General features: G+C 38.3%; 1 protein-coding gene across 2 annotated transcripts in view; it reads right to left on the bottom strand.

Moving 5' to 3' along the window:
* WDFY3 (WD repeat and FYVE domain containing 3) overlaps nt 1-18,969 on the bottom strand; it is a 271,717-nt gene that overhangs the window by 11,084 nt on the left and 241,664 nt on the right. For both annotated transcript variants that reach the window (XM_054591789.1, XM_054591790.1), the window contains 10 exons: nt 18,641-18,760; nt 16,859-16,976; nt 15,884-15,990; nt 13,588-13,741; nt 8,768-8,859; nt 8,341-8,553; nt 5,930-6,077; nt 4,691-4,845; nt 3,632-3,790; nt 1,589-1,768 (listed from right to left, as the gene is read on the bottom strand). In XM_054591789.1, coding sequence (XP_054447764.1) covers nt 1,589-1,768; nt 3,632-3,790; nt 4,691-4,845; nt 5,930-6,077; nt 8,341-8,553; nt 8,768-8,859; nt 13,588-13,741; nt 15,884-15,990; nt 16,859-16,976; nt 18,641-18,760 — 1,446 coding nt within the window. The remainder of the gene's footprint in view (nt 1-1,588; nt 1,769-3,631; nt 3,791-4,690; nt 4,846-5,929; nt 6,078-8,340; nt 8,554-8,767; nt 8,860-13,587; nt 13,742-15,883; nt 15,991-16,858; nt 16,977-18,640; nt 18,761-18,969) is intronic.

Raw genomic sequence — 18,969 nt, 5'->3', positions numbered from 1 at the left:
AAAAAAAATCACTTTTCCGTAGTGTTTGTAGCAACTATTGCAATCCAATGGGTGTATACTGGCTCAAATAACAACTAACTATAAATACAATTCTCAGTATTTAAATTAAGAACAACCCCTTGTTGTTCTTAATTAAAGGAATATTAAATATTTTGGGTCAGTGGATGACATGAAGAGAATGAATGAAGGTCGTACTGAATGAAAGAGAGAAGAAAAGTAAGAAGAAGGAGGAGGAGGAGGTAGGGAGAAGGAGGATGAGGAAAGGAAAGAAAAGAAAAGGAAAAACAGCATAAGAGCTGAGAATGCCTGTTGGTGAAGAGAATGGGGAGAATTTGAAGAGAAAGCTGTGAATTTTCCCATTTAGATAGTAAATGTCAAAAAAAAAAAAAAAAAAAAAAAAAAAGAACAACCCCAAAATAAGTGCTTGAAATAGTGTCATCAAGTGTTTGACTTAGAGCAACACTGTGGATCAGAGTGGCTCTGTTGCACTGGTGCGTTAGTAAGGCTCTCAGGCACAGACGTTTGCATGGCCAGCCCTAGGCGCTCTTCTAAAAATATCTTAAACCTTTCAAATACACCAAAAGAGCAAATCTGACTCTTTGCCCTGCATATACCCCATTCACTGCCAACTCTGATTACATTTACTGTAACCTGACATCTAAGCTTCATTCACCAGAACTGAATTTGTATCCTTTTCCCTTTTCTTTGAATGACTGCAAGGTATTTGACTAAAAGCATCATACTTAGTATCTTCTGGTAGAAATAAAAGATGTAGCATCCCTCAAAAGGAAAGTTGTCTGTGTGGGTGATGGTGTGACGTGGCTAGAACTACTCTGTGTCTTAAAGGAAGATCCCAGGGAGGGGCAAAGGGTAGGTAGGAGTGAGGATGGGTAGGTACAGCTATGAAGTGATGAGGCTGGCGGAGCTCTGGTTGGTTTGCAAGACTGAGGTGCATGTGTAGGCATCTCCCACATATGGAAGTGATAACTTGTCCCTTGGTCACAGAGTCCTCAGCTTGTGTAAACCTACGCCTAGCTTCCCTACTTGCCCCCACACCTCAGGAACCGTGAGCATCCTCCCCTGCCCCTCCTCAGGTGGGCCTGGTCTGCACAGGGGGCTCCTAGGCCAGTGCATTTATTTTGTCCCGACTCATTTGTCTGTATATTAAATATTAATTTTAGACAAGTGATAATAGCCTTTGATAACCTTGAGATGTTTTAAAAATGGTTCTGTAACAATTTTTCTCTTGTTTGGGTAGCCAAATGTTACTTTTTCACAATAAATAAATAAATAAATAAATATTTCAACATAATGTTAACATTCTGAAGAAACCATACACATTTCCTGTTTTTAAAAATGCCTATTCTAGAATATTTTGTTTTGAACCAAATCTTGTTCTTTAATATATGTAAGCACTGAGTGAATTTTAAGACAAAATGCCGAGTTACAAACTTTAATATTCATCTGCTTTTGCAAACAACACATAAATCAAGGAAACGAGCCCTTATCAACTAGTCAGTTTTTATTTATGTTGGCTAGACCATCTCATTTTCCTAAACATACACCAAGAGGACAATATACTACTTACTGTTAATTCATTGATACAAAGAGCAGAAACTGGAGCTCGATGGCCTCGGAGCTGGGTTAGAAACGACAGTTTGTTCAGATCCCAAATGATGCAGGTTCGGTCACGGGACCCACTGACGATTATGTGATAGGCTAACGATGCTGTGGCACAGGTGACTGTATCAGTATGGCCAAGTAAGGCCTACAAAGGAGAACAAAAAAACCCAGGCTGGTCGCAGTGACAATGCTCCTTAGGGGACAGCCGCGTGCGGGAGGTCTTCATTCTGCTCTTGCCGACTGTCCCCGCCACAGCCCCCAGGCAGGAGGGGCGGTCTAGAGGACTCTGGAGGCTCTAGTCTCCATTTTTTTAATTACCTCTGTCCTGGACTGGGGCCAGTATCTTAGAAGGAAGAGAGAATAGCAACTGCTACCCAACTTGGGTTTCTTCCTACCATTTCTATGTGGAGATGTATTGATTATGGCCCCCAAAATACAGAATTTATACTCTGAATATATTCTTTTATGCCACTGATTCCCATTAAGTACATTGTAAGAAACTACAATTGAATGGATTTAAAAAAAAAAAATGTACAAATGGTGAGAACTGCATGGTTGTAGTACATGGTCCTGAGAAGATAAAGGGAAAATGTGGTCCTTATGTGTCTGCTGACCTCCTGTCACTGAACTGGAGACAGCAGGACATTGTGGCCAAGAGGGATTCTTTCTTCAAACTAGAGTAAGAACTTTTCTTTTTTTGGAGTATGAAGAGAAAACAGGACCTATGGAAATGGCAATGTGGGAAAATAAGTATTTTGAAGAAAATATTGTTAGGGGTTCCTAACAATAATCTGAATTTACTGTTTGAATAATGAATTGGCTTAAAATTTTGGTCATACCCTTATTACATGCTTAGTGAACCCCAGAAGGCTGTTTTTAATAAGAAGTGCTTCCTACCGAAAGTTGCTGGCACACTACCATCAAAGCCCATTTTCTAAATGGAAAAATTATAAGCAGGAGTCTGGATCAGCAAACTATACTGTCAACATTGTATTTATCTGCTCACTGCAAGACTGTATCTCTTTACATGGCTTTCCTTTAGACCTGGCAACCAATGAAGTTCCTGGCCTATATAGATAGTTTTTAGTATGTACGTACAAGGGGTTCAATTCTTTTCATAGATACTTTGTTTGAGTTTGGTTTTAAAATAAATTTTGTAGTCATATAGACTTGAATTTACATCCTGACTTAACAACTAAGTGTAACTTGGCCATGTATCTTAACCTCTCTAATCTGTTTTTTTCAAGCGTAATTAGAGCTAATAACGATCTTGTAGAATTGTGAGGACTGAAGCTTTACATTTCTAAACATTCAGCACACTTCCCTAAATATAATAGGTGCTCAATAAATGGAAAATATTGTTACACCAATTTTTGAATTTATGTAAGAAAAAATACATGTACACTCCACTAAAAAACTGTATGATAAATTCACTCACAAATCAAATACTAAAAGATCAGATCGCTTAATCATAAAAAGATTCTTGCTTTAAGTAAAAATTTACAAAAGTGTCAGTATATAAGTGATGAAAAGTACTTGTTAATAACATCATCCATTGTTCTACTGAATATATATATGAGTTTGTTTTATCTTTAGGGATATAATAAATGAGGAAAGAGAAAGACAAAAGAATAAGACTTAATGGTTCAGCTGAATGAAGATCACACAGAAAGGAAATTAATATGAATCAATGGCATTAATATAAGCTGGTTTACAAAAACTCAATTTACATATAACTTTAGAGAAACATTTATAGTACTTAAATATATTTACAAATATATTACCTAAAGACAGTTTGCTTCAGATTTTTAAAGAAGACCAGCTTAGGTCATTTTTAGAAATCATATCTTCTGATTTCATTTCCTTTACTTTTGAGACCCTTTCTAGCAAAATAACACACTTTTTTAGTTCTGTCCATTATGTCTAAAGTGCCTTAAATTAAGGAAGTTTTTTAGTTTCTCTAGAGCATAGGCAACGGAGATGGAATATCTTTCACCTGTTTTGTTACCTGTTTGAGAGTGAGGTTCTTGGCCTTTTCCTTCGAGGTGCCCATCTCCCACACGCACACAACTGTGCTCGTTCCGCCTGTGATGACCAGCTTGGGGTTGGGGCAGATTGCACAGAGAATTTGGCCCCACTCAGACAAACATTCATAAACAGTCACTGCCTGTAAAATAAAACACGTGAGACACACATGCCACCAAGTACTAAAGTGTCTGAAACACAACGTGCATACTGAGTAATGGATAGAGATCTCTATGCAGGTACAAATGACTGAGTGCATGCTGGGCAGGTTCCAATTTAGCAACTTTTCCAATGAAGCTCTACTCTGAACTACCCGTTACAGCCTCCTAACTGTGATTGCTGCTAAAAACCTTAATGGAGGTCTCCAGTTTCTCTAGTCCTGGAGAAGGATGTTCAGACTGTATCATGCTCTGTAAGGTGCAGTGGGATAATCTGGTAGGAGGATGTGTTTGCTGTGGCCAGTTAAGGAAAGCAGGAGTGCTGCTGATGGGAATGTTAACTAAATAACAATGTTAACTAAATTTGTTACAGTGCGACACATAGGTTTACACAGACTATATTCATCTTGCTTTCAGGAGCGGAATGTCAGAGGGCGAACACAGGGCACACATTGCCTCTCCCCAGAGATACTTATGGGACTCCAAACAGTGGCTGCTTATTCTTGTGGGATGGGGTGACAGGTCTTCTGTCAGCCATTTAAGAGTCCTAAAATAATAAATGGGCCAGGTGGTGACTCACCACAAGGAGGCTCTTCTGGTGGGAGAAATGCTGACTACTCGCTGGCTACAATCTCTTGGAGGAATTCTCCAAGTTGGGGGTGGAAACTGCTAGCCCCTAGAATACCACTTCCCAAAGAGGCTTGTTCTGTAAGAAAGGTGACTTGTCCATTAGCTCCTTTATCTTGATCTAAGGCAGAGAGCCCTCCTGGGCCTTGGAGAAACAGCTGACAAGCCCTTGGCCTAGGTTCTCCCTACCCTCATTAAGCAGGATGTCCAGCCACACAAGAGTGAGACGAAATGAGTGAGAAAGAAATGATGCAAACCTTGTCTGACTCATAGGTGCCCAGCCGGCAGCTGAGGTCTGCAAAGCCCCAAGCAAAAGTTTTGTTCCACGTTGGTGGGATAAGCACCTTATTCTGTTCTACTGCGAGAATGCCTTTATCTGTGCACACTATTTGTCCCACTGGTTCTTTGAGTTCTATGCAAAACAAATCATCACATTACAACAGGGACAGGGAAAATGAACTTCATCATTCCATAGGGGATGGTAAAGTAATCTCAGGTATTCATACAAATCAAGCACACTCACACCCACATTAAGACAATATGACCTTAGAGGTAGAGCTTGGCTTTTCAGTCTCCCACAGCCATGCTGGGGCGGGGGGATGCTGACCCTGACCTGTCTTCCACAGTTCTCTCTAGCCTCACTGTCTCTTAGTACTTGGGTTTGGCTCCCAGCAATTGGGCCTGCTTTCCTGATCTCTGGGGCTGTACATAGTAACCTGGGATGCTCCCCAGCATGCCACACAGAGACTTTCCACCAATCTAGGCCTTCGGCACCTCTCAAGTTACAGCCTGTCCTCAGACTTCCTGAAGAAAGGCCATGATGTCCTCTGAGAGGCCCAGATTCCCTGCTCTGCTCCAAATCTTTGCTACCCAAACCAGTGCCCCAGCACCATGCACAGCGTGGCAGTGACTGCATCTGGCACAGGGCGAAGTCTGTGTAATGAGGCAAATGGCCTAGAGCGGGCAGCCAATCCAATTTATCAGACTCTGAAACTCCAATAGGTGGATTTCTTTAGACAGCAACTTCAAGACTTTGCAAGAAAACATTAAAAAAAAAATTCTAAGGGGAAAAATTCACTTGAAAAAGTACTTTTAGATAGCTCATAAATGCTTTTAAATTGGCATAGTAAATAGGGAGTCTTCTTATCACTACTTCTACATTGGCAGAATATGTATAAATGAAGGTGACAGAAGTTTTTCTACATATATAATATAAAAGTTGACTTACAAGATTTGGTATTTTAGTTTTTGCTATCTTAGCAGGGGAGAAAATATTTTGGTTCTTTTTGATATGAAACCCAACAGTCCAAAAAAACAAAAAAACAGAAAAGTAAAAGGAGAAAATCTAATGAGTATTTAGTGACTTAACACAAAAAAGCCACAGCACTTATTACACATTACACAAATGTCAAAAAACAAAGTTATTAATGCTCAGCTAGGATTAATAAACAATCCCACAGAATCATGAATCAGAAGTTTATTCCCCATCATCTTACCTTTTACAGGTGTTAGAGAAGGCCTCAAGTTGTCTAGATGATGGAAAAAGATCTTGTCACTTGTAGATCCTGGTGGGACAGAGATCCCTGCGTTGTCTCCGTTGACTCGACTCCTTACTCGCTTTGGTGGATGAGGTTTCTTAAATAACTGATACGAGAGTAGACGACACATTTTATAATGAAAGCTAACATTTATTAAGCCCCATTATATGCCAGGTATTACGTTATTTCACTTACGCCTCACAACAACCAGTAGGTACACTAACTACATTCTGAGGGAAGAAATCCAAAGAGGCCCAGAGGTTGCCCAGTCTCTCACATCTCTGTAAGCAGGGACAGGGCTGTGATACTACAGCTTGAGTTACCATGTTACACTGATTTCACAATAGCTTTTTACAATTGACTCAAACTACAGTTAATTGATGATTATTTTCCAATGGTATTTAAAAACTAACCATGCTGTGCAGCTGAGGGCAAGCGGGCATTCTGTTTAATTGGGCTATTTCTGGCATCAACATGGCCCTTCTCCCTGCAACATCATTTTGGTCTCTTTTAGGTGTTACTAATTTGCTGAAAGTCTGAACATTGTTGCCTTTTTACTTTGCAATGCCAGAAAGAAAAAAAAAAACAACTTTGGCATCTCTGTTCAGTATTTCTACAGGGTTAAAAAGTATTAACGTGTATTTAAGGTTACTATTTTTCAAATACTGTTCATCTTCAAAACAGGCTTTGAGTTATTTCTGTCAGAAAATTGGTATCTGAGGAAGGTATCTGGGAAACCTCAGATGAAATGAGGTTAAGAGGAATATAATACCATCAAACTTTAATGAATTTGACATCCTGCATTTCCAGGAGGAAAAAATGCTATGTATAAAGAAAGATACACATTTTAGGCTCCCAAACTCTAACACGTATTGTTCCTATTTTATCTACATACAGGGGTACGGTATCAGAGTTCCGTTATTTTCTACAAAAGTTAATAATGACACAAGCCTCTGAAGTTCTATAAAAATACCCCTATACTTTAAAGCATGGTCATGAATGAACACTTACTGAAGAACTTTACATGAGGGCCTAACGGGCAGAGCCAGGCTAGGGTACAGAGAGAGGTGCGGCCATTGTGGCCAGGGGCATACATTTTTCTAGGGTTGCTATACTTGGCAGTACTCTATATTAGTCACTGGAATGTTCTAGAAATATATTATTATCCAGAATCTTATCTTCCAGACTGCTTGCCTCTTACACTCAAAAGTGGAACAAAAATCCTGCAACAGTGTATGTAGCTTATTTTTTTTTTTTGTTCAGAGTATTCATTTCTCAGAGGGAATGAAACAGTTTCTGTGTTGGTAACCCTCGGGAAAAAAAGGAAAGGTTTAACTAAGACCCTCCAACTGTGATAAGTATTTGTCAACAGCATTTCACTTTAAAAGTAAACCTTGGTCCTTCCCTGGGGGGTCAGACCGCACTGTGAATGGTATAGTTACAGGCTGTCCTGCTGTCCCTCAGAGCTGTTCCTTGTACAAAGACCAGCCACTGTTTTGTGTGTTCCCAACTGTCAACCCTGGAATCCTTTACGTTGGTTAACCTACAAAAAGGGAGTCCAGGGCAGATAACTAACATAGGACAGAGAGGGACAGTCAGAGTCGAAGTACAGAGGCTGGGCACCGAGGGAAAGGGGGTGGGGTGACGGCCCAGGGAAGCCTTCTCCACTGGGCTTTCGCTGGGGTGCATCCCTCCATCCAGTCGTGCCCTGCCAACTGGAACAATGAAGGGAGGGGTCTCTTACGGGAGGTTTGCTCATTACTGAAGGTGGTTGGGGCAGCTGATGCAGGGCTGGTCCCAAGTACTCCATGGCCAGTAGTCTCACATCACAGCACCTATCATACCTTTTTAACTCAAACCACCACTATCTGTTCCCTGAACTACTTGCTGTAAGAGCTTCCCAGGGGGTCCTCTGCTCTTAGTTTGGCTCCCCTACAGAGAGAGTGTGTGTGGGTGCACACGGCTGCGTGCGGGTACATGACTTTGCCAGGATGCTCCTTAAAGTCTAGATATGATGGTATTACTGGCTTCAGGATGAAACCCTGTCTCTGTGCATGCTATGGCCCCACAGGCCCCATCTGCTTTCCTGACTGTGCTCTCAACCTCCTGCCAGGTCTTGCGCAGGTGCAGGAAAGCATGCCCTACTCTGAGAGGGAAAATTCTCTTTGAACAGCAACATTTCTATTTATTTATATGTAAAAGGGAGAAGAAAGCAAAACTCTTGGAACCTACTGGGAGATATTTACAGTCGTTTATTGAAAACTCAGTCTAAATTTAAGTATTATATCATATGGTCATTGACTGTCTAACGAAGTATCACAGAGCTTAAAAAATGAAACTGAGAACAGTGATGATAAGAACATCCATACCTGTTTAGGGATCTGACCAAAGTTATTAATGAACCCTATGGTGGCTGTCTCCTTTAGTGGGTCATTTATGTTGTAGATATCCACTTGACCCTCATAAAACAGATGATGGAAGACATTTACAGCTTCTACTGCAGCTGGGCCTTGCTGTTTATAGCCAAAGATTAAGTCAATCCATTCATGCAGATGGGCACTCACATAATCACATTCCAAAGCCTGTAATTTCAAAACAAAGGTTCAATCACTGACTGACATTTATTAATTCCTCAGAAAGTAAAGAACTGGCCAATGGTTGACATGAACTAAAAATCATAAAAATAATCCTAGTAACTTGACCAAATGGGTGACACATTGCTCAAAGTCCTCTCTTTTGTGTTGCAGTCAATGACCCAATGAAATCCAGATCAATTGCAGGGTGTACTTCCATTACCTCTCGGTGGACTCTGATAAATTCTCGTGGGTCCCCTTTTGCCCAGGGTGGAAGGATAACATCTCCAAGCTTGGTGCCATTTTGTTTACAGCCTGTGCAGTTGGACACATTTAAAAAAATGAAAAAATGTAGTAAATAATAACTTCGTATTAAGTAACAAAGAAATAGTGGGTTTAGGGGCATTGTCAGAACTATGAAATCTTACCACCAGAAAGGACCCTCAGCGATCGTCTACCCTGGTATTTCCCTAAGACTGCTCCTTAATTCACTTCCTCAGAGAGATTTATTAAGTGTTAGCAAAACTGAGAGGCGCTCAGGGTCAAATGACTTCAGAAAATGATGAGTTACACAAAGTTGAACATGTTTCCTTCCTGCAAGACTCCTCAGAGTTGCTGTTAGGAGGTACATTAGACCTAGCATGTCTGAAGTTTAACTGACCACAGGAGTCTTTAATGAAACATTTTATGGGGCTACTGTTTTGAGTTTGGAACGCCCCTCAAATTCTAACCCCTCATGATGGATGGCCTATTTGGAAGACCATTAGCGTTTCTCTAAATTCCTTTTTTTTAGGCTTTTCCAGAAAGCTTACAGTTTGGTGAGTCATCAGCAGTTAACTAGTACTAAATTTCTGTCTTAATGTTTTGACAAATTTTGCCATCCACATGGAGGAAGTTATTCAGAGAGTACCTAACTCCTCAGTAACTTTCAGTTTGCTCTCTTTGCGTAAGAAGAAAGTACGAATGTCTCCTTGAGATATTTGGAATACATGTGGTTTCTCATATTTCTGATTCTTAAATTCTTCAGAGAGCACTGTAGAACTGATACATACTTTGCTGTAAAGATTCTCATTAAAGAATTAAAACTTAAAACATACATTTTTGATCATTTAACAATGTATCATTTAACAGAAAAAAAATCTGGAAAGACTATGGGGCTACCTGGCAGCAATAAAAACATCAAGTTGTGGTAACGCACATCAAGTGATATTAATTCCATGTAGTTTTGTTATTTTAATGTACTGTTAAAATAATGTATTCTGTTATTTGAAGTCACAGCCAGATAATCTTTGAGATAGTAAAGAAACCCTCTGCTATAAAATCTATCCACAATAAAACCACATTAAGTGGGACTGGCATCTAAGGAAACATGTTCTTTTTCTTCTTTTTAAAAATAACACCAAAAAGTCAACTTTAGCCTACAGTTTTCTTAGGTACAAATCAGATGATCACTGTACAAAATGACTCTATAAACAATAATGTTGTCTCATTAGCTTAGCAGCAGTTTGTTAGATAAATAGTTCTAGTAGAAATTTTCATAGAGAAGTGCAATTGTTCAAATTTTGGAACACAAAGGCAGTTCCAAGCAAGGGCCAATAAAAATATTTCTCTTAGAAACAATCTTGTTTTCATCATTGTTACTTGATGGCTTATTTACAATGTGATACTAAGTGAGAGATAAAAAAAAAATCAGTTTATTGTTTAAAGGAATGTCCTGATTTGGTTAGAAAAGTTACCATATGATTTAAGAAAAAAAATAAAACAATCAAGTTATTATAACCACTCCCCCCTTTCATACCCTCACTCCAGACCTGTTCATATGTCCTCCAGGACTAATTTTTTGATAATGAGAAGCGAGTAATAATTTGCAGGCTATTTCAGATGTAATCTATTTTTCAAAATTTTGCTCATAGTCCCTAAATAATTATGTGATATAACTGTATTTAATCAGCACTATCTGCAGTTTTAACATGTCACTTCAACGGAACAAGGTCTACAGAAAACTCTCGGTCTATCTAACTCTGCCCCTCTGCAGCTTCCCTCCACGTATATCCACAGGTGTGAGGATAAGACGACCAGGGATAAATCTTACTCATTCCAGAAGGGAAAAAACCCGACTGCTTTTTCTTCTAAACTATTTACTGTCTTTTCTGTGTGAAGGGGCAACAGTGTTCTATTGCTTTCTTTTTATTGGGGTGGAATTCACATAACATAAAATTAACTCTTTCAAAGTGCACAACCCAGTGGCGTTTAGTATGTCGGCAATGTTGTGTAATTATAACCTCTCTAGTCCCAAGACATTTCATCACCCCCAAAAAGAAACCTTATAACATTAAGCAGTTGTTGCCCATTCCTCTCACCACCTAATCCCTGGAAACTATTCTGGATATTCCATATAAATGGAATCATGTATTATGAGACCTCCTGTGACTGGTTTCTTTCACTTTCCATAATGTTTTGAGGTTCATCCATGTTGCAGCATTTATCAGTACTTCATACTTTATTGCCGGATAACAGTCTCTTATTATATGTATACTACACAATTTGTTTATTCATTGATAGGCATATGGGCTGTTTCTATCATTTGGTTATTGTAGACAGTGTATTTCTGAACATGCGAGTACCTGTACTTGATTCTCTTGTTTCAGTTCCTTTGGGCACATACCTAGGAGTGGAATTGCTGGGTCATATGGTAATTCCTTGTTTAACTTTTAGAAGAACCACCAAACTGCTACCCACAGAGGCTGAACTATTTTCTGTTCCCATCTTGCAAGGAATGCAAGAATCCTTGCATTCACAAGGGTTCTAACTTTTCCACATCTTTGCCAGTCCTTGGTATTTTTTGTTAGTGTGCATTTTTTTCATTATAAGCCATACTTAGACATAAAGTGGCACTTCATTGTGGTTTTGATTTGCATTTCTCTAATGGCTACTGATACTGAACATCTTTCAGGTGCTTATTGAACATTTGACTAATTTCTTTGGAGAAATGCCTTTTTGGGTCCTTTGTTCATTTTTAAATTGGGTTGCTTATCTTTTTATTGTTAAGTGCTAAGAGTTCTTCATATTCTGGACACTAGGCCTTTATAAAATAGATTATTTGCAAATATTTTCTCCAGTTATAAAGGTTTTCTTTGCAGTTTCTGCAAGAATTGCTTGAATGCAGGTTTGCAGTTTGATCAGTTTCATCTTTGTTGTTGTTGTACCCTACCTAAGAATCCATTTCCAAATATAAGATCAAGATTTAACCCTATGTTTTTCTCTTACAGTTTTATGACTTTAGCTTCTATATTATTTCATGGGAGAAAGATGATTTGTTATGAAGGTGAGCATTACAGATACATGACCCTTCTCTCATTACTTATTTAAAACTGGAGCATTTGGTTGGGTTTGTATGTAGTCTGACTGCAATATTTTTGTAACCTAGATTATTATAATGAATCCAGGGTTTCTGAAAGATTGAGGGCATCTCTTACTTTTTGTACCTTTTTGTATTTGTCTCTTTGAAAGTGGTGTCCTTAGGGAAAAGAGTATGTCTTCCAAAGGACAAGTGAAAAGGAAAATTGTTAAGTGAATGTAATACAACACTAATGCGTAGCCATATTCAATGCTGTGTACACATTTGTTGTTTTTCCTCGTTTACTATCTATTCTACTCTTCCAGGAGCCATCTCTCCCTCCAACTCTAAATCCTAGACCTTAATGTCTTTAGCTACTTGAGGGTGAGCTCCAGGCCCGAATGAGAGGTAACAGGACTCGATTCCAGGACTTCTGCTTGGGCTACTCAGAGAATCTCACTGTCTTTCCCACTGGATCTGCAGCTATAATTTCACAAGGTTAGGACTGCTGATGGGTAACTAAAGTAAAAACTATTTTTAAAAAATTTTAAAAAGAGAAATTACTCAAATGATTAGATATGAACAGTTCTCAGAAGTTTCTGTTAATGAAACATCTTGAAGTAGTACTGTAATGATTTATATGCTGGACTCTTAAATGCAGTATAAGGTATGAGGTATAGAAAAATACAGAACAGAACACTATCAGGTAGGAATATCCTACAGTGAAACAATGAAATTTTGACATGTTTTAAAAGAAGTAACCAGCAACACAGATCACCTTACTGTGTTCCAAAAAACTGTAACCAAAGTCAACTTCCCGTAACTGCTGGATAACATACTGGGAACAGAGTACTTATCAAATTCTCTCCTTTTTACAAATGGTGATTTGGTCCTGTTTTTCTAGAAAACAGTACCCTAACAGGATGTTTTAAAAAAGGAATTTACTTAAAGTTGTCCTGAAATTTTAATTTTAATTAAAATTTTTAAAAAATGCTTTACCTGAGAATATTTTTTTTATTGATTTTTATAGAGAAGATGGAAGAGAGAGAGAAACATCCATCGGTTGCCTCCTACATGTGCCTGAACCGGGGATTGAACCCACAACCTCAGTATGTGCCCTGACTGGGAACTAGACCTGCAAACTATGGGTTACAACACGACGCTCCATCCAACTGAGCCAGACTGGCCAGGGCTGAAATTCTAATTTTAAAACATATTAGCATATAAGCTGAGAATGCCTCAAGCAATACATAAGATTAAAACAATACATAAAAATTTGGATGCACCACTCTTGACTATTAATGGGTTTCACCTGTAATAATTTTCAAATAAGTTTTACCTCACATTCATTTTAACTGAAATAACAATATTTTAACCAGTAAATGTGATCTGTGTCAATTTATTTTTCCTAGACTCTAGGTTTGGAACAGCTATTTTTCCATTTTTTTAAAGTTGGATTTCAACCCAGTAAAGCCTTTTTTTCCTTTGAATTTACTTTTTTTAATTTTACTGAATTTACTGCAGTATGAAACAGCTATTTAAAAAAAATACTTAATTGCAGACACCCAATTGTAGTAACTAGCAGCAGCTGAAACCACAAGGACATCTTGTCAGCGTACAATGCAGACAATCTTCAGAAAAGTGACTTATTTCTACCAGTCTCTTCCTGGACAATGTTTCTAAGATAATGTCATAGCTCTACGTACCCAGATCAAAGTTGTTGGAATTCAACAGAAACTCTGGTAAGTAAAAAAATTCTGGGATCAGTTCTTTTACGTCTGCCATGTTGTGCTTTGATGCAGAATACCAGGCTTCCCGTACACTGTGGAACATCCGGTCAGCCAGGTCAAAGTGGCCTCCCTGTGGGCAGAATGAGAAGGCACCTCTCTGTTAGAAAACCATTCCCACCTCACAGCTTCTGTCACGCTCAAGGGCTTGAAAACTCTAAAGAAATATTTGGTGACACTTCCATTTCCCATCATCCTATGTCAAATACACAATATTTTAAATGATCACAGAAAGAAAATTCTCTTTCGGGTATTCCTTACAAAGAGTGCTCAACGTATTTGTTTTGTAATCAAAATAAAATCCAAATGTGAAGTCATTTAAAAATATTAGTTTTTAGAGAGGCAACACAATAAGGAATACGAATTCTTTCACATTGGGATGATGCTCTCTTAAAGGCTATAATGTAGTCATTTATAGTTTGAGATGTTCAAGTTATATATGTGCTTGACTGATTTCATAAATAACACAACATGGAAGTTCTCATACCAATGAGAATTAAATGGAGGACTAGAAAGGTGATCAAAAAGATACAGATTGATGAAACAAATTCAAATAGAAATGGGATTTCTTTTGCTTACACAGCTTCACAGATACCCCACACGCTTCCTCAGTCAAACTCCCTATAGCTGTGTTTTAAGAAAATGCAGAGTATTTGTCTCTATAATACAGTTCATTGTGGGAAACTGCCGAAGTCCACACAATGGCCACCAAGGCTTGCCACAATCTAGCCTCTATGATTTTCCCCACACTTACTCTGCTCCAGATATACTGGCCTTTTTGCTGTTCCTCATACACCTCGGGCATACACCTGACTCAGGGCACTCACATGGGCTGTTGCCTTTGTCTAGGACACACTTTCTCTAGATACTGGCATGAGTAACTCCCTCACCACCTTCCAGTTTTTGTTCAGATGTCACCTTTTCAAGGAGACCTACTCTGACCAGTCTTTAAAACTGCATCTTAACCTCCCCTACCTCCCATTCCTGCACTTTCCATTCCCTTTTCCCTGGCCTGTATGTTCCTGATAGCATTCATCACATTCTAAAACATGTGACAATATGTTTATTTATTTTGTTTGTCTGGCACCTTTAATAAAAAAGAGTATATGAGCTCCACAAGGCAGGGCTTTTGTCTTGATTCACTGAAGTCCTCTAAGTACCTAGAACACTAGAAAATGTGGTGAAAAACAATAATAATAAAGAAGACAGCAAATGAGACAGACTACATTACTTTTTAAAAAATGTTTCTTGAATTCAGCCAAATAAGGCTGAATTCCATATACATGGCTAGAAAGCATATGAGGTCTGTCCAGATGGTATCCAGCCATGCACTATGAAAAACAGAGACATTTATTGAAGAAGATACAAGATACAAGAAACACTGTACATAAGACAATGATGCCTCAGTCCCCTTAAAAGTGGATACCTTAAGACCTCACACAGTCCCCCCAATTGCCCAGCTGCCGAGTTGTATTTTTCTGAATCTCTTCGATGGTCTGAAATATTTTCCCTTTCAAAGGTGCTTTTAGTTTTGGGAAAAGCCAGAAGTTGCAGGGCACCAAATCTGGGCTGTAGCGGGGCTGAGTCACCTGGGTGATTTGATGTTGTGCCAAAAAACTCTGTTTCCTGCAGTTTTTTGGTGATGCATGAGGCGGTGTGTTGTCGTGAGGAAGCTGCCAATCACCAGATGCCCATAGCTGTGGCCTTCTCAATTATCTGAAGAGTTTCCATGGAGGAATGTTCAAGCTTAACGCAAAATCTGATGCAGATTCATCGTTCTACTAGTTCATTCTGAATGTGACGGCCATACAGTACACATGCCACTTAAAGGCAGTTACTCTCCTAACTAATTAGTACAGTGAAGCTGTCATTGTTCATACATGTGCATTCCAGTCCATTCTCCTTGGCTTCCAGGTTACATTGATATCACACAAACTGTTCCCATTATATAAACAATGGCTGGACTTTTTCCGGACAGACCTTGTGTGCTATTTGTTCTTTTGGCTAAAAGACGTCAGCACTTGTTTTTTATAAGTGAATTCTAGTTTATTCATCAGTTTTGGTCCAGCAATATTTCACTTTAATTATGTTTGATTACTTTTGAGACTGAAACCTTGTAAGTCTTGTAAAGCAGGATAATAATATTTTTTGAAAAGCAGCAATTTTAAATAGAAAGGCTTTTATAAAATGAAAAATTCTAAATTTAGAGTTTTACCTGTAGCCTTAAGAAGATCTGTGTGAACGGTTCCATCCTCACTAGGTATGAAGCCACAATCATTGCAGATGAATAGTGGGTCCCATAGTGGTAGGCTGGAGTTTCTCCTGCTCCAGGAAAGATTAAAGCATAATTGAAAACAAAAGAGTAAATACGAAAAAAAACTGGTATTAATAGGCTTGAAAATGCTAACGTGTGTGATGACTGTGACACTAAATACAGTTAGTGCTGGCATTTGTAGCAGGAAAATTTAATGCTGACACTGCTACCTCTCACTGATACATTTGGTAGTAATCAAAAGTAAGTATAATTTGATGCCTTTTCCCCCAAACTTAGTCTATCTAACAATTTGTGTTTTGAGGATTTAATGTAATAGATAACCCTTAAGAGCAAACCATCTCCACTGAAGCAGGATATTTACTGATTTATAGATACAGTTTACTAGATTTTACCACTCTTCTAGGCAGGGGGAGAAAAGAGTCCGCATAGGGAATATTGTTAGGCTTAGGGTTTTCTTTTTTCTTTTGCTGTTTTGTTTGTGAGGCATGCATGATGAACATTAAACATAGTAAATACAAGTAAACTGAATAGTGTTTTCAGAAAGCAGTCAATTTTTTAATGCAAAAGGGTTTGAAAAAGAGTTAATAAATGAAATTGTAGTTGCTGGCCTAAATATGATTCAAAATACAGGCACATGATGATGGAAAATTTCTGCCCTATATGAAGCACACATACTTAGTTTTCTGTCAGTACCTGATAGGCTATCTAAAAAGATCCCTTCTAAGCATGGCCATCAGTTGTCATACAAAACCTGATTTTCTACACTGACAGTTATATAGGTATGTACATATATAACATAAACAGAAGTAATGATATTTAAGGAATTTGTGGAAATACGCATGGATGTCAGACCACTAAATAATGGCTCACTTTTGAAATTAGGTATAAAGTCTAATGACAAGAAAAGTTACTTACCATTAGGATCTTCCCAGTCTTTATATCGCTTCTTATATTGAGCTAATCGTTCATCTGTCTGTGCTCCCATCGGTTTAGACAGGTTTCTAAATGTCTTGGGATTAGTAAGATCTACCTCCTAAAATATAAAACAAAACACAATTCCACGTTGCTACACTTCCTTTATTCTCACCATCATAGATACATATGGTGACTACAGCAGACAATGGTGATTTATAAATGTGCTAGTATCTGTAGGGTTGCATTGGTGGAACTGGACTCCAAAACAAGCTATGTACCTACTGGTTAGTCACATTTTACAGAGAGGTACATGGCAGTTTGTGAGCTGATTCAATTTGAAGACAACTGCTTTGGAAATTAAGTGTTCACAGATGAAGGCACTCAGGATCCACGTTTGGAGATGAGCAGTAGGAAGGGAAATCCTTCCCATTCTTGGCAAGGACAAAGGCAGAGACTCTGGACATAAAAGCTCCAATTCATCTTTACCCTCTACCACCCACATAACCAGAAGATCAAATCTCCTTGCTGTTCTGTTTCCCTCCTCCCTTGTTTCACTCCGACTTCACTTTTGAGCATTTCCTTCTTTGAGGTGATTGGAAAGTGAAATAAAGTAGAGCACTCAGTAATTCGTTCACATCTAAAAGACAACATCAAACAAGATGAAGTAACTTTCGAAATGAGATGGAATCTTTCAGACTGCCTACCACAAATTATTTTAAGTGCTCATCTCTAATTGATGTAATTCATATATTTGAAAGGAAACCCAAATTTACCTCCTGAAGGACTTAAAAGTAGAAATTTGAAATATGCACTTGTGGGATATTTATTTTATATTCTTTTTATAGGGCGTAAGACTGACCAATTTTGTGAAATGTGTATTTTAAAAGCCTTGGGCAGGAGAAACACATCCACATTTATGAATATAAGTTAGTACATTTGTCCCCTCAAATTCTATATGCGAAATACTTCATGAATTGTTTTTGTTAACTCAATAAACATTAAAGAGTATTCTAAGTATCAGGCATTATACTAGATATTGGGAATTAAGGGACACATAAGATAGTCTTTGTACTCAAGGACCTCAGTCGAGTAGGGTCAGAAACAAGTCATGATTGTAACATGTTGTAAAACAAGGTACCATGATACATCTTTAAGGCAGTGTGTGAATAGAAGAGGAGAGAGAGGACGGAAGGCTCGCCAGAGGTGATACTTCTATGTCTCTTGCAGGGTGAAATGGAGCTAGCCAGGTGAATCTGTAGGTGGGAAGAGATGTGCATGAGCACTGGGGAGAATTCTGCCCCAGAGGCGTAGCACATGCGGTACTGAGGGGATATATCAGGGAGATTGACAGGGTAGCCCAGAATAGCAATCCTGTGAGTAAAGGACAGATTCATAAGAGCTACTTTGTAAAGGACACGCTACAGAGATTTTTAAATTCTCTTCAAATTGTGATTATGATTCACTGAATCATTTTAAACAGAGGGATGACTCAATTATGTGTTTCTGAAACTGGCTGCAATGTAGAGAGGAGAGAGACATTCACCAGTGGATACAAATTGATTAGCACTTAAGAAACCAAATAGAAGTTATGAATTAATACCCAAGAAGTTTGTCAATTATCCACATTCTGTAGAAGTCCAAGCTAAAGCTCTTCTCATTTTCTTGGAGTAAGTGCTGCTGAGAACTTTAAACTATAAAGCAAATAAAACATTGGAGCCATTGCATTATCTCTTAATTACTTTTCAGATGTGCTCCACTGACACAAAATGATTTGAGATTTACCTCTGAGTCGTAATCTGCCAGGATCCAAGGAAAAACAGGATATTGCATGAGATCATTATACGATCTGCCAGCCAAAGTGTTCAAGTGCATCAAATACTGGAAGTTACTTATTTCACCTCTCTTGAGAAAGATAAATAAAGGTTCATTTTAAAGCAATCAATTATCTCCACTATGTTCACTTTTAAAAATGTTATATGCAAAATGAGATAAAGGACAATTTCTTTCTTCTAGGTTTCAGAACATTAAAATGTCTTCTCAAAAGAACAAAAACAGTACTTTTTTTGTATGGTACCTATTTTATGGATTATTAAATTGCTTTTAATTGTATG

This window comes from Pteronotus mesoamericanus, unplaced genomic scaffold, assembly GCF_021234165.1.
Source record: "Pteronotus mesoamericanus isolate MK-2021 breed Mesoamerican mustached bat unplaced genomic scaffold, CSHL_Meso_final scaffold_232, whole genome shotgun sequence".
In the NCBI taxonomy this organism is placed as follows: domain Eukaryota; kingdom Metazoa; phylum Chordata; class Mammalia; order Chiroptera; family Mormoopidae; genus Pteronotus; species Pteronotus mesoamericanus.
The sequence above is the reverse complement of the archived record's forward strand: the minus strand, read 5'-3'. Positions and strand labels throughout refer to the sequence as shown.